Source organism: Sander vitreus, chromosome 6 (genome assembly GCF_031162955.1).
Source record: "Sander vitreus isolate 19-12246 chromosome 6, sanVit1, whole genome shotgun sequence".
NCBI classification, from domain to species: domain Eukaryota; kingdom Metazoa; phylum Chordata; class Actinopteri; order Perciformes; family Percidae; genus Sander; species Sander vitreus.
This window is the reverse complement of record NC_135860.1, coordinates 27,255,702-27,271,801: the sequence shown is the minus strand read 5'-3', so window position 1 is coordinate 27,271,801 and position 16,100 is coordinate 27,255,702. Positions and strand designations below refer to the sequence as shown.

Genomic DNA, 16,100 nt, shown 5'->3' with positions numbered 1-16,100 from the left:
TCTGATGGTGTTGTTCCCCTGAAGTTCACGAGCTCGTCACTGGTGAATGAGATACGGGTACCATCGCAAGAAACAAAGTTAAAACACAAAACAAAACAAGTATTTTTAAGTATTTAATGTGTCAACTCTCACTGATTCTTGCTTACTCATTACATAGCGTTAGTAGTTTTAAGTAGTAGGAGTTGCTATACATATTCAGTGGAGCGCAAGGACGGCTGGTATTTGTGATCTTATGTGGTGGGCCGGTCTGGGCCAAAATGCCAGGGCTGATTTTTGGTCCCAGTCTGTCCCTGCCTGGAATGGAGATTTATTTTTCATGTTTTGTTGTGCATGATTGCAGAAGTTGAAGATGTGTTATTAGAGTAACAACATTGTTTTAAAGATGTCTTGTTAAAGACGTGGTTGGTAAGGTTGAAAAGCTAGCAAGATTTGAAAGTATCGGACAGGTCTGGTTCTGCATGTAGCCTAATTATCATCTGTGGAAACTACTCTGGCAGTGATTGTCCTTGAGAGTGAATATAGACACCTACAATGAACAACAGTAACATTACCATTTCTCTGGCGCAAATATTTAGTACCAATGTTATTGATAACTCATTGTGTAGGCTATGTGTTGCCCATCAAAGAGAACAGTAATGTAATCCATGTTCCCTTCTGCATCAAGCTATAGGCCTAACGTCACTGGAGAGACTGTGAAACAATAGTTGACACAGCAGGATGAGGTGGTCTCATCGATCCATATTTTGCCACGGTGTCGACGTCGAATTATCCTTGTCATAACTACAAAAAAATAATTATAAAAAGAAAAACGCAGCACATTTGTTTAAAAAAAGCCAATATGTAAATGACGCATTATGGAACCCACGCAACTTCTAGGCATGACCCGCCCTTCAAAAGCATTCACGTGATATTGGCCATGCTCACGCTAAGTAACGTAACCCGATTTGTTCAGATCCTAACCATAACCATTCAAGGTCAATGCCCAACCCCAACCAATCGGCCTGCTTCGTAGGGCGGGACGCAATATTATGAATCCCACTATGGCCAGGCCAAGACTCGCCCTTCAATAGCATTTATTGGCCAGGCGTCCATGCTTACGCAAGGTAACCCCATTTGCACAGCTCCTAACCCGAACCAATCAAGCTGCTTCGTAGGGCGGGCCTTGGCGTGGCCATAGTGGGATTCGTAATTTCGCGGGCGGGACTTGCCTGGAAGTTACATGGGATACATAATAACGCGTAAATGACACATGTTCAGACCCTGGCGACCATATAACGTTACACAAATTAGCGTTTTGTTAGATAGGAATATGTAAACATACATTAGCTAATGTGGCTTACTTCGTGCTTGAAATAAAAATGTAGTCACAGACCTTACTTTCCTCAACAGATAATAGTAAAATTGTAAAAATTCATTTTATTTAACCTAAAATGTGTTGTGGTTTGTGTTTTTAGTTTTTTACGTTTTAGATTATAAAAAGCTAACAGTGAAGTTGTTAGTATTCCACTAGTGAGATAGTTTCTTTGGTTATGGAGGACACAAACACAGCGCTAAAACGGCTAAAATGATTGAATAGTTGACAGAAAATGGATTTAACCTTAACCTAGCTACAAGGGAGAATAAATTGAAAAGCATTCAGAAACAACTTATCTACATTTTTATTTATGAAACAAAAAAGTGTGAATCAGACATGAACTTTTTTCACCAGCAGTACTCTGCTCACCCCAACTGAAGAGAGAAATGACTCCAGAATACCTGCACATGTAGCAGGTATGGATGAACAGTCACGATTGTTCTGTCGATACACACAAAATAAAGAGGAGTGCACGCACACACCTCTCGTCCCAGTGAAAAGCTGAGACACCTGTTGATGTAGGGAACTTTAAAACAGGAAATGTCACACTTTAACATACAGTATGCGTTTATTGCAAAGGTCATTCAGTAAACACAACATAAGTGCATGAGATCAAATCAAATTGTTCTTATTGAAACTGCCACTCATCCAATAATACAACAGCCATTACATACACTTCTTCCAAGACCGAATTGAACCTTTTTTATGGCAAAACACTTGACCATTCAGACGGCATCGAGCTCTGTGATCATTCCAGCACATCACAAGACTTTGGCCCAGACACATTAACAGATGAGGACTGATGTGTGGTTGAGTGTGATTGTCTTTTACTCTGTGCAGAACCACGTCACTGCACGTCACTGAATACACCCACATGTTGAGGCAAATATGACTGTATATTAATCAAATATTTTGTGTGTGTGTGTGCATGTGTGTGGAGCTGTGATTAGTGATCAGAGATGGAGTGTGATGCTGGAAGTCTGGCAGGTCCTGTATGCATAAAAAGTCTCAGAATAGGCTTAGTGATCCACCATCTGATGATCACTGGTGCACAATTCCACACTTCAATACTATCACAAACCTGTGATTTTAACACTACAATGTAAAAACGTGGATACTTTAAAGGTGCTCTAAGCGATGTCACGCTGTCACAGCCCAGGCTCCACAAACGGCAACACAAACAAACTGTGCCAACCTGCACCACCAAACATAACAAACAGTCTTCCAGCCAATAACTGACAAGAAGGATTTGGGGGTGGGGGTTGGGGGGTTAGTGCTGTGGAAGGGAGGGGGAGGGGCGAGCTAGCCTCTGTTTTGTTTCACAATACTTTGAACATTAACAAGAAGTGACATCACCCAACATCGCTTAGAGCACCTTTAACCAAACAGCATATGACAAGACAGAGAGGTGACTGTAAATGTGCACATACAGATTGGTCAAAAAGAGGATGAAAAATATGTGAATCATTTGGTATGTCCTTCCCAGTCAGCAGGTGAACTGAACACCTATGGGCACCTTACTGGGTGGGGAGGGCACAACAACAAAAAGACAATTTTTTGAGATTTGAAGCACTTTACATTTTTCCCAATTTGGCTTTGGTGGGAAAAAACCCACTCAATAACTCCACTTTATATTCAGATAGACAGAGGACTATTACACAGTACTGTGCTTGGTAATATATGACTTCTTCACTGGCTATTTCTGTTTTTCTCTGCTCTAGGAGGCCTACATGCTTACTTTACTGTGACAAGTCTATTATTTCTTACAGCCACTCTAATGATGTTGTAATTAATAACTGTTGCAGATAGAGGTTGAAAAAAAAAAAACCTCTATTACTTATCCCCTTCACAATAAAACACCGCGCTTTTATCATGATGGTACGGAATGTTAAATGGTTAAATATTATCCTAAGTATTGTATTAAAGTTCTCATATTATGCTTTTTGGCTTTTCCCCTTTCCTTTATTGTGTTATATATCTTTGTTATGCATGTAAAAAGCCCAAAGTCCACCCCAAAGGGACTTACCATCTCCAACAGAAAACACTGTTCACAAACTGCTCCAAACAGCTCTATTGTAGTCCAGCCTTTACTTCAGAGACAAACGTGCGTCACTTTGTAACACACGCTATAATGCTCGGCTAGCTGCTAGAGTGGCACGCCCTCATACTCTGCTTCTGACTGGCTAGTAGTCCTTACCTAGCTACTGACATGTACGGCTCCCAACAAAGATGGAACAGAAGTGCGATGCTTCACTCTGTAGCTAAAACAGAGAGCTCAACACACAGGGTGAAAAGAGGAGCTGCAGCAATGTGCAGTACAACAAATATATGGTGTTTTTTGAAAATTAAACCATGTAAACCTATTCTGATATAACCTCAAAATACAATTACGAACCTGAAAATGAGCATAATATGAGCACTTTAAAGTCAAAACTCTTAGATCATAACAACACAAATAACAGTAAGCTTCTTCTCTCTGCTGTTATGAAAGAGTGTATGCATACAGTACAGGAGCAGGCTGTGAGGGGGGAAACAGTGGAGTTTAGAATTTGGCAACTTGCTCGGGGGCTTCAGTCGTTGATGAGAGCCAGAATCATGCTGGAAAAAAGGGTGGGAAAGATATGTGTTAATACAGAACTGTCTGTGTACAGCCACAACTATTATACGGGCTGTAAGCTGATTGCTGAAAGCCTTGAACAGTTCACTATATGTCAGTGTCTCTGTAGATGGTGTTGCTCTCACCTATACAAATAAATGAAGAAGCAGAGCAGGTGGTAACCCAGTTTAATCATGGCCTCCTTCATGTGGGACTTAAGCTGACCTCGGTTGTGGATCTCGGTGGGGTCAAACACGCCCATGTTTCCCATCGGAACCTTAACATACCTGCAGGGACAACAGGGACAGGAAGAGAGTAAACCGAAGAGCCTGACTGCACCACAAACTGGTCAGAAAGGCTGCGTTCATAGTAGAACAGCCAGTCCTGCAATTCGACATTGGGTTGTGGACAGCAGATCAGAGGCCACGGTGGAGACAGTGAACCAGGTGAAGTGAAGGTCAACTCGTCAACTTTTATACAACCACAGCGCGCTTGTTAAGCAAATTGTTATGAAGAAGCGAAAACAAAAACTGCCTTTATGTAGCCTAACTGTTTATCTTAATTCGCCACAAATCTTTTCTTGTAAACTAAGCTACTGGCTGAGATGACCCGGTGCTAATATGGCACCGTTGCCTAAATGAGCAGTATCTACCGGATTGAGTAGCAACGTGGATTTTGGTGCCACTGAAATGCCTGCGCTTCTCTCTGATGCTCCGAAGCGGGCGCTACAGGCAACAGAAGCATCGCTGCACGTGACGCTAGTTAACACTAGGGCTGCATGATATGAGGAAAACACGTGATGAATGATGCGATGACGTTGCTGAATATCGCGATAAAGATATTACTTGCGATAAATACACGTAATTAAAGTGTTTCTTACTTATGCCTTTCTGCTGGTTACAGTGTTCTTCTAAAATACAACAAATGACTTGTTGAATTTAAAACAGATGAAAGGAAATCATTTCATTCTTCTATGGAACAAATTGAACATTGAATTGAATATAAACTGGAACCACTAAAACAAGAATGAGTTACATTTTAAAGTGCAGTTTTCTACTGCTTTTTTTCTTTCAGCTAACACAAAACATCACTGAGTGTCTTGTGCGATATGTCGCAGCCTTTTGCCATTTGTATATTGCGCCAGTTGATATTGCGATGACAATAAAAAAAAAACATATATTGTGCCGCCCTAGTTGACAGCAGGTAACGTTAGCCTACCGTTAGCTAGTAGCTGGATTAAACGCAATGGTTAAAATGCTGACAGCTAACGTTAAACGGTGTAAAGTGTGACTGTATTTCACTGTAGAGGATTCCAACAGCGGGACGTTAACAGTCTGCTGTTGCCGGTAAAACAACACAGATGGTGCGTTCACTGCAACTGGTAGCTTAAGCCTCGTGGTGCATTCAAAGTTGTTGTAAAATACCCTTTTCCCATCGGTTTGTTTTGTCATTTTTCACTTTTTTCTTTTTTAAGTATCAGTTTAAGTATTAGCACCGGTATCGGAAAAAACCCAGACGATACCCGACCCAACCCAAACCAGCCCCTTCTCTCTCTACAAGGTATGTTACCAGCAGGAAGTGGATCACACCAGCAGGAAGTGGATCACACCAGCAGTACAGGGAGGACGGGAAGAAGAACTGATACTGATGTCTGTGTTCTTCATTCTCTCTAAACTTCATTCAGTAATGTCTATATTATTTATTTTATTAACATTTTAGATCCCAGATTCCAGTGAGATATTAATAAGTGTATATGTGACTTGGCTGTTGTAAACTTTACTGTTGCTGCTCTAGAAACATTTAATTACATTTAAATATAAATCGATTCTAATCCTGTTCTGAAATTAAAAGAATCGGAACAATACCCACCCCTACATCTGGTTAGTGGCTTCACCCTGACTTTGGTAGGATGAGCAAATCACAGTTCAAATCCCTTTCTTACAAGCCTTGTATAATGTTATTTTGGGATTATTTTTTTATTTTTATTTTTTTTATAGTGCGATCACTCACCAAAAGGTGAAGGATTACTTCAGGACATCGCATTTACGTCATCAGTGAGTTTTTCCTTGTTTTTTCCTTATTAGTGTATCCTCAGGAACTGTTCATTGCACAGGTGCATATGGACTGCTACAATGTCATTTAACCAATGTAATGATCCACTTTTGAATGGACTGTGTCCTCTCTGATTAAGTGTAGAAAAATATTGGGCTAATGACAATGCATTGATCATGAGCTGATTATCCATTGTTTTTAAATGTAAAAATGTTCCTGCTCACAGTCCGTGATGGGAGTGCCACTTTGTGAATGAATGACGTCATTCAAGAGCCGGAACTGACTGGTCCTGGTTAGTCAACCAAACTATTGAAGGCTATGGTTGAGGTGAATGTGTGAATTTACCTGATGAAGACTGAAACGTTGTATTTTTCTAAATAAATTATTGCTTGCGTAATGGTCAGCGTGCAGAACTCTTCTCTAAGCTTTTGATCTGCTACTTTTGATCATATCCTACGCACCTGCCCGACAAAAGAGGTGTTACTTCATCAGTGAGCAAATTAGTATCACTTTTTTGAGTGGAATGTGAAAAACACCACGTGTGTCTGATTTAATGAATATTTTGTGAAAATGCATAGTCTAGTCAAAATGTCTTGGGGGAGGACCCCACCTAGTGAAAAACCGGAACACTGCAGAAGAGCATGTGCTCTCACAAACAATGCAGGAAATAGCAACAGTATGAGCATACCTATAAATGTTCCAGGCTGCTACAGGCAGGTTGAGGAGGAAAATGAACCAGTGCATGGAGACCAACATCAGCATAGTGGAGAGACACTGGCCAACCATCTCTGGAATAACCCACTGGAAACACAAAATATCATAATAATGTCATTAATAGGTTGAAGGGACGGGTTTGGGAGGGGAGGGGGAGGGGTTATATTTTGTGTGTAAAATGTAAATAAAGGATTTTTACAACTAAAATCATTTTTTGTTATTACAGAGGTAAAGTAACAAAAAAAAAGGTACCGTTGGGTACCGGCACCGAATTTCAAATACCGGCGTCAGTACAGAAATGTAAACAGTGCCCAGCCCTAGTCCCTGTCCCCAAAATGACCAAAGCCCTTGCCTGAATAACTACCGCTTAGTAGCACTCACCTCCACCATCATGAAGTGCTTTGAGTTGCAGTTATTCATAATCTTCCATCACCTCCTCCCTCCCTGACTCACTGGACCTGCTTCGATTTGCTTACAGGCATGCTCAGGGACAGCTTTATCCCGCAGGCTATAAGACTTTTGAACTCTGAGCTTATCACACGTCACTTTACCTTTAAACCTTAACTTTATAGACCTTTACTTACTATGTTACAACAGTGTATTCTCATTAGGTAAATATACATCGACTGCATTCCTTTTACATTCAGATGTGTTCATTGAGTTGTTTAAAAAGGCTTTCATGTTTGCTGCACCTTCTACTTGGAATGACCTACAGAAAACACTCAAACTACAGTGTCTAATTTCCTTAAATGATTTTAAAGGTTATGTTGAAACCATAGAACATGAGTCCATCCACACGTGCAAATGTTTTAACTAACGGCACTTTTATTTAATTGAAATGCACTTGAGTTGTCTTTGCCTCTTTTGTGTTTGTTTTGTGATTGTAAAATGTTTTTATGTGTAGCTAACTTGTTCTGCTATCTTGGCCAGGTCTCTCTTGAAAAAGAGATTGTATATCTCAATGAGAATAACCTGGTTGCAATAAAAATTGCAATACTGTCTACACAAATTACTTAATTTACTTTGCAATGTTATGATGAGCATTGTTGCAGGTTGCCTAAACCTAACCCACACACACACACACACACACACACACACACACACACACACACGGCCTAACACTTTCATTGCCAACTAATCTGTAATTGTAGACATGACAAATAAAAAAAACCTTGAACTAATAACATCTCTTTGTAGTATCTATAAAAACAGACGTGAAAATCCGCTTTAGCAATATAATAGCATTCACAAGGTTTTTCCTGGCTCAGAATGGGCCTTTTGGGGGACACATATGGGGACCTGGGGGTCCTTCCCCAGGGAGTTTTGAGCGCCAAAGACTTCATTTCCTGCATTCTGATTCATTTTTAGGCACAAATTTATGGCGAAAACGTCTTTATTTATGTCAAGAAAAACACTAATTTCTGCTGGCAGGTTAAAATCACATCCTGGACCTGGGCATACTACACATAAATCCCCTTGTGTAAATAATATGAACAGGGATTGACGGTAACTTTCTTTCACGTTTTGCTCCTAAATTTAGGAGTGACTTACATAAACTGCTATTACTGTTGTAGCTCATTTAATAGTACAATTGTGTTATAAATACAAAACGTTATGAAGTGTAATGTTTTCTCCGCAGAACCATAAATCCGCTCAAACGGAGATGCCATTTGCGCTAGCTTTATAGCGGAGCATTCAGGTACAGTCGAAACCATGCAGCTTTTAGCTGGTTTATCAGCGCCAGCCACATGTGTAAAATATAGCAGCTGTGGATGAGAGGGAGGCTGGCTGCTGAAAAGCAGATGTTTTGGCACTCATGATTTTCCTTTGGCGCTTGCTATAAACCCTCATTCATCATATAATAAATTTAACATTAAAACATGTAACAAGGCACTACAAAAAAGGCATCACAAATAAAAAGGTGTACAAATCTGCGACAGTAATAATCCAGGATAACATGACTTACTTTGTTTAGCTTGGAGCAGCAGGCTCTAGCATTGATGTAGTCACATTCTAGATCAGACAGGGTGATAATCTGAGCTTCAAGTAAAGGTGCTACAAACTTGTAAGAATCTGTAAGTGCTGAATAAAGAAAATGTATTTTTATGTCAGCGTCCTCATTCCCTGCTTCTATCAGCTCCATTCAATTGGACAAAATAGACGCATGACAGACAACCTACAAGATGTTGTGATTAGTGATAGGTTTAGGAAAAACACTAATGTTTACTGTACTTCAGACATGGACTCTAAACATATTTCTAGCAACCCTTAAGCATTGACCATATCCAACTGACAGTGACACTTGTGTAAAATTACATTACAGGCTATAGGTCGATGTATACAATTGCTCTGTTGATTTAAAGCTTTCCGTGTAACTTTGGGTTTTAATTTAATGTTCTTGTCAGCTTAACCACAACTTGTCATCTATCTAGCCACTCTGCTGTTAAAACTGGTTAATCTTAACTTAGTTCACGCTAGCCCGTCTGACTCTTGTAAAAAGGCGGCTAACCGGTTAGCTAGCTAGTTAACGTTAGCGCGGCTAACCGGTTAGCTAGCTAGTTAACGTTAGCGTTATTGTACTGACATGAAGAAAGGAATTCATAAGGAGCTTTCTGCCAGCTAACGTTAGCCGCTTTGAATGAAGCTCAACACCGGCCATAAATCACAGAGCCGAAAAGGATACAAAGTAGACCGAGAGGAAAATCAGTGCACAGCAATCCACAAGTGACAGAATGAACACTGCCGCTTCCATTTTTTTTTTCTTCCGTCTGTGAGTTGTTTTCATTTCCGGTCAGTTGTCGATACAGTTATTTTATTGCATTACTGCCACTTAGCGGACTGGAGTGGAGCGAGTGAACCCTAGGAACTGGACAGACTCAAAACAAAGTTAAGTGACTGTTCTGATACTGAATTAAGTTGAATTAGCTTGAGTAATTACCAATATATCAGTAAGATGCTGATTGCTGAAAATTATGTTCGTGAATGTCATGCTTGTTATTGAAGTGGCAGCTCCTGGGTTTTTCAATAACTATAGACCAATATCTCTGCTTTCTCAATTCTCAAAAATACTTGAAAAATATTTGTCAAAAGGCTAGATAATTTCATCGATAAAAACAATTTACTAATGGACAGTCAGTATGGATTCAGATCTGGTAGATCAACGTCTATGGTACTTGTTGAGTTAGTTGAAAGATTAACAAATTGTATTGAAAATAAAAACTATGCAGTGGGGAATTTCATAGATCTGAAAAAAGCTTTTGATACTGTTGATCACAAAATCCTGTTAAAAAAATTGGAAAGGTATGGCATAAGAGGTGTGGCCTTTAACTGGATAAAAAACTATATTGAAAACAGGAGTCAGTTTGTTCAAATGGGTAATCACCGGTCAGTGAGTCTTAATATTTCCTATGGCGTTCCACAGGGGTCAGTTTTAGGCCCAAAACTGTTTATCCTTTACTGAAATGACATTTGTAAATCATCATATGTACTAAAATTTACTATTTTTGCAAACGACACAAATATTTTTGGTTGTGGGGATAACTTGCAGCAGATGCTGGAAATGGTCACTAATGAAATGAATAAATTAAAACTCTGGTTTGATTCAAATAAGTTATCTTTAAACTTGAACAAAACTAAATTCATGATATTCGGAAATCGCACTATAAACACAGATGTCAAAATAGTAATTGATAATGAAACAATTGAAAGAGTCTATGAAAATAAATTTCTGGGTGTTGTTCTTGACCATAAACTCTGCTGGAAGCCACACATTAAATATCTGTGCATGAAGATGGCCAGGAGGTCATTGGTATATTGAGCAAAACTAGAAACATCTTGAACAAAAATACATTCATACTCTGTACTGCACACTTATTATATCATATATGTTATATTGTGTGGAAGTTTGGGGAAATACCTACAAAAGCAACTTGCAAAAAATGTGCGCATTGCAAAAAAGAGCAATTAGGATAATAAATCACATCGGATATTATGAGCAGACCAATCATCTGTTCTTTAATTCACATTTGCTGAAATGTATGGACATTGTTACATTCAAAACTGCACAATTGATGTTTAAAGTTAAAGAAAATAATTTACCATATAACATACGTGCAATGTTTGATGAAAGAGACAGGGGATATCATCTAAGTGGTCATTGTATGTTCAAGCAACCTTTTGTGCGAACTACTGTTAAAAGCATGTGCGTTTCAGTTTGTGGGGTGACCTTATGGAATGGACTGAACAATGACATCAAACAGAGCCATAATATCATTCAGTTCAAAAATAGATTAAAGACATCATTACTTGACCAATACAGAAAAGAATAAACTGAAACATAGGATTGGAATTTGTAATTTAAAGGTATTGTTGTATATTATTGTATTGTTGTAAGTTATTGTAAGACCGAAAGATTGTATTCTGTATTTGCATATCTATTTACTTTTTACTATTTGCAGGACCAAATAAGCTATTTGCTTCCGCCTGCTCCTTCTCGAACTAATCCCTTTTTATATTTTTATTTTTGTTTAGTTTTTTGTTGTTACATTCTGATTGTTTGTGTTTTATTTTATGTTTTAAAAATGTTTTTGTCTTGCAACATTGTTGATTGTTCGAGATAAATAAATAAATGAAATGAAATGAACTGCAGTTCCTCGAGTGGCCATGAGGCAAGTCAATCCCCATAGAACCCCAATGTTAAAAAAATCCCAACTTTATAGCAGAAATAAACGTGTTTACAGCAGTTTGTCTCTATAGCTAATTTCCTTCTTCATGACAACTGTATGTCTCTCTTGATGTGTGACGGTCCAAGGAGAGGAGAGAAGACTGCAGCCGCACGCCTTCACTCTAGTAGGCTACATCATTCACTATAGTAACAAAGGAAGGCACCACGCTAGTAAGCATTGCAGTTATAATGCTGTCTGTTACATATTCCCCCTGGTAATAATAAGGCTGTCCCCAGCCATACACAGCAAGAGAAGCAACCAACCTGCACTTAACACATTGCACTACATTGACTTAATGAAAAGTCTGCAGTAACTCACAGGAAAGATGTGATGACATGATAACATATCAAAGGACAGAGTATACAAAATAAACAAAATATACCTAGCATATTATGCAGATAAGTACAGTGAAAAATCCCTTAATATTTTCCAATACATTGTACAGTAACTTGAACCACATTACCAAACGGAATGTTTAATGCAAAACCTTGTAAGAAAACTTGGTAACACTTTACAATAAGGGCACATCAATTAGCATTAATTAATGCATTAATTAACCGCTAATTAAGGTGTCTAATAAACATTAACAATGTTCGTTTGTTCATGTTAACTAAGATATTAATCGATGCATTATTTACCATTAGTTAATGCCTTAACTAACTGTTAATCACAGTTAATTAAGGTGTCTATTTTATCATTAGTTAATGCAGTAAGAAGCCTTGACTAACTATTAATAACTGTTAATTGAGGTGTCTATTATATCATTAGCAAATGCAATATTAAGCCTTGACTAACTGTTAATAACAGTTAACTAATGTGTCTATTTTATAATTAGTTAATGCAGTAACAAGCCTTAACTATTAATAACAGCTGACTGAAGTGTCTAAGCAAACTATAAGTTGATGTTAATTATGGTATTTCTAGGTGGTTGATAAAGATGTTTGATCAGCCAAGCCATCTCATTATGAGAAAACAGTTTTTATTGTTTATTTACGGGTTATGGTTGTCCACATACTTTTGTCCACTATATTTGTCCATCCTCCAACACATGACTTACTTTTGGTAGAGGGTGAGATCAGTGAAAAGACTCCATAGTCTCCATCCAGAGGTTTGCTTGTTCCTTTGTCTTCATGTAGACATTAACTTAAAGCCCAACCTATATAAATTATTGTGCAAGCTATATAATCATTACTTAACCATAACTGGTCACTTGATAAATGTATAACAATACTGAATAAGCATTACTAAACCATAACTAAACAGTTATTAATGCTCTTTGAGAGCCTTATTGTAAAGTTGAGAACATATGCACCTTAATTAACACTTGATAAATGTATAACAATACTGAATAAGCATAACTAAACAATGATTCATAGTTTATTATTACTCTTTGGACTTAAACATTCACACAGCTTTTAAACATTAGTGAAACATTGCCAATGTGAAATCAAATCTTCACGACGACCTTCTGTTATGCACACATATTCAAAATGTAAACAAGGTTTTCATTTGATTCTGAGTTTGACTCAGTCAGTTTTCTTCTCTTTTTCCACTGAAGACTCAGAGCTATAACAGTGTGAGTCCTGAATGGAGATTACACTGGACATTTTCCCCCTCTTGTCATCTTCACTGGCATGTCTTCTGGATAGTTTTCCTCTCTTGAAACCTAACAAACCAAGTGGGATATATTATTTTCTTTTAAATGCATGCAAAAGCTACGGATGCAAGGATTGATCGTTCACTAGATCAACGTCAGATCTTTACACATATTGTACACTCAAATGACAACAAAACATGATAGGGCAGCCTTAATGGTACACACTCTACCAAGTGAGTGGTGAGCTACCTTGACGATCATGATTATCTATTATCTAGATTGTGTACAGAATATTAATGCATTGATGCATCTGACAGCCAGCAATCACAGCATTCAAATGTTTGTTTGTATAGATCACAGTATACTATGAATCATAAATAATCATTACCATAGTGTAGTTTTATTTATATTAACATTGATGTTTAAGTGTGTGTTTGCAGTGCGTCTTCACGGAGCCCCGGAACTATCACAGATAGAGAAAATATTTGTGCATGGCCTTGAGTTATTATTTTGTGTCGTACCGTAGCCTATATGGAAAATGCAGCATTTTCAGAGGACTTGTTAATGCTTACTGCACAATCATCAAGTTGCTGCCACCGGTGTTTTCTGGCATCTTACGAAGTAGCCCGTGTAATGAGGACGTTCCCTGTCTGTGCAATCAATGCAATTCTTAAAGTGTTTTGTCATCAATTCTTTTAGTAATCAAAAAACTGAACACGATTTTCCGCTCTTTGCTCGGCAGGACCATAGACTGTCTATATTAATATTAACAGTCTATGGGCAGGACACGAAGCGTCTCAGCCGAGAATGGTGTTGTGCCGAAACAGACTGCCTGCCGAAATACGACTGCACGCCGCTAGAAGGCAATGTTGGTCATGTTGTCCTGATATCCAAACCAAGAGTAAATGAAATGTTATTAAAAAAATGACAAAAGCTGTCCCATTTTTGAGCAGGGAAATATTTGTCACGAGTTTACACGAGAGGGAAAAAAAAGATAGGACATACATTAGATTACATACATACACACATTTATCATGGATGAAGACATATACAAAAGCATTCTCCGATACTTTTCAAGTGGTGAGTATCCAGAGGGAGGCCAACACTTTTGATGTGCAAGGTAAGAAGACATTGTGATGCATTGCATATATGTTGTCAACCACCACGCATTTATTCATTTATAGATAGATCAGTTTATATTTGAATGTGTGATCTGCTCTAATGCAATAACAGATCACGTTAGTAATTAATTAACAGAACGCCTGCCGAAATACGACTGCACCCCACAGGTACAGACACTGAGTAATGTTAGTTATGAAGTGCACCAATATCACATAGATTATTGTGATTTTACGATAGTTTCATATTTTATAAGGGCAACTTTTATACAGGTGTTTATATAGAATAGCCAGCACCAAATAAGTCTGTGATCTCTTTATTATAGACCTATAGATTACTTTTTTTTTATAATCCAAACTAATACAGCCTACTATTTTTTTCCAAACACGGAAAACAGAAGAAAAAACACACCATAGAGGTGGTGTGTGGACCTGCAGAGGCTGCCACAATTTTTTAAGATTTTCATGACAGCAGCAGAGGGGCACACACCACAGCGGTTCCATCAGCAAACGGTTCTACTGGCCTGGAATGTCAGATGACATTGACACATGGGTAAGTGTTTAAGGGGGCCTCTACAGCCATAATCCCACTGTATGCTCTCACACTTAAATACATGTAGGTCTACTGTAATTCATTAATGTTTGAAATCTCAAATAACAAAAATACTTGACTGCTTTAACAAGCTATTATATATATATATATATATATATACACACACACACACACACACACACACAGTATACTTGCATGGTATGAGGTCTACTAAAAGTCCTGAAAAGTTTGTCTTTGTCACCCTTTGCAATCCTGAGTTAGGGGGGCGCAGTCCTTTTTTGGAATGGGTTCAAGGAGCCTGGCCAAATGTGACTGCCCCCCCCTCCTCTAACTCAGGACAGCAAAGTCTGACAATCACCAAATTTGCTATACTTGCATGGTATGAGGTCTACTAAAAGTCCTGACAAGTTTGTCTTTGTCACCCTTTGCAATCCTGAGTTAGGGGGGCGCGGTCCTTTTTTGGCATGGGTTCGGAGCCTGCAGAAATGTCACTGCCCCCCCCCCCAATTCAGAACAGCAAAGTCTGACAATCACCCACTTTGCTATACTTGCAGGGCATGAGGTCTACTAAAAGTCCTGAAAAGTTTGTCTTTGTCAGCCTTTGCAATCCTAAGTTAGGGGGGCACAGTCCTTTATTGGAATGGGTTCATGGAGCCTGCCGAAATGTGACTGCCCCCCCCCCACCTCAGGACAGCAAAGTCTGACATTCACCCAGATTGCTATACTTGCATGGTATGATAGCTACTAAAAGTCCTGAAAGGTTTGTCTTTGCCAGCCTTTGCAATCCTGAGTTAGGGGGGCACAGTCCTTTATTGGCATGGGTTCATGGAGCCTGCCCAAATGTGACTCCTCCCCCTCCATCTCACTCAAATCACCCAATTTGCTTCTGCATTTCTTTTCGCCTATCTATTCTCCTGTAGATCAATTCATGTTGTTTATTGTTATCTCTGCTGAGTCAACACATTTTTTCATGTGAAAAAATATTGTCAAATATCTGAATATTGCTGATCTGCAAGCATTTTAATATTGTTCTTATAATATTGTAACATTTTGAGAAAAAGAAAGTTATAGCCTAATATTACAAGAATAAAATCACAACACTTCAAGAAAAAAAACACCTGCCATATAGTATGCTGTGCCTTACGTCATTGCTCTGCTGATATGGTAGTATCTGAGTCTGACAGACACAGACACCCCCGTTTGGGTCTCTGGTCTCTGAATGAGACAAATTATCTGAAGCTGCTACTGTACAGCCGGGAACTTAAACTTTGTGTTGTCTACAACAACTAAGCTAATGACATTCGGGGTTACAATAACAACATTCGGGGCTGAAGCCCTTCAAAAATGACCTGGTTAATATTGTTGCACAAAACTATTTAGACTGACCAATAT

The 16,100-nt window shown here is 38.6% G+C and overlaps 1 protein-coding gene across 1 annotated transcript; it reads right to left on the bottom strand.

Moving 5' to 3' along the window:
- Nucleotides 1-1,642: 1,642 nt before the first annotated feature.
- cnih4 (cornichon family member 4) lies at nt 1,643-9,496 on the bottom strand. Its single transcript, XM_078253601.1, has 5 exons — nt 9,400-9,496; nt 8,683-8,751; nt 6,691-6,803; nt 4,097-4,237; nt 1,643-3,952 (listed from the first exon to the last, which is right to left on the bottom strand). Exons 1-5 carry the CDS (start codon nt 9,466-9,468, stop codon nt 3,925-3,927), a joined length of 420 nt encoding a protein of 139 aa, XP_078109727.1. The 5' UTR covers nt 9,469-9,496; the 3' UTR covers nt 1,643-3,924.
- Nucleotides 9,497-16,100: the final 6,604 nt, after the last annotated feature.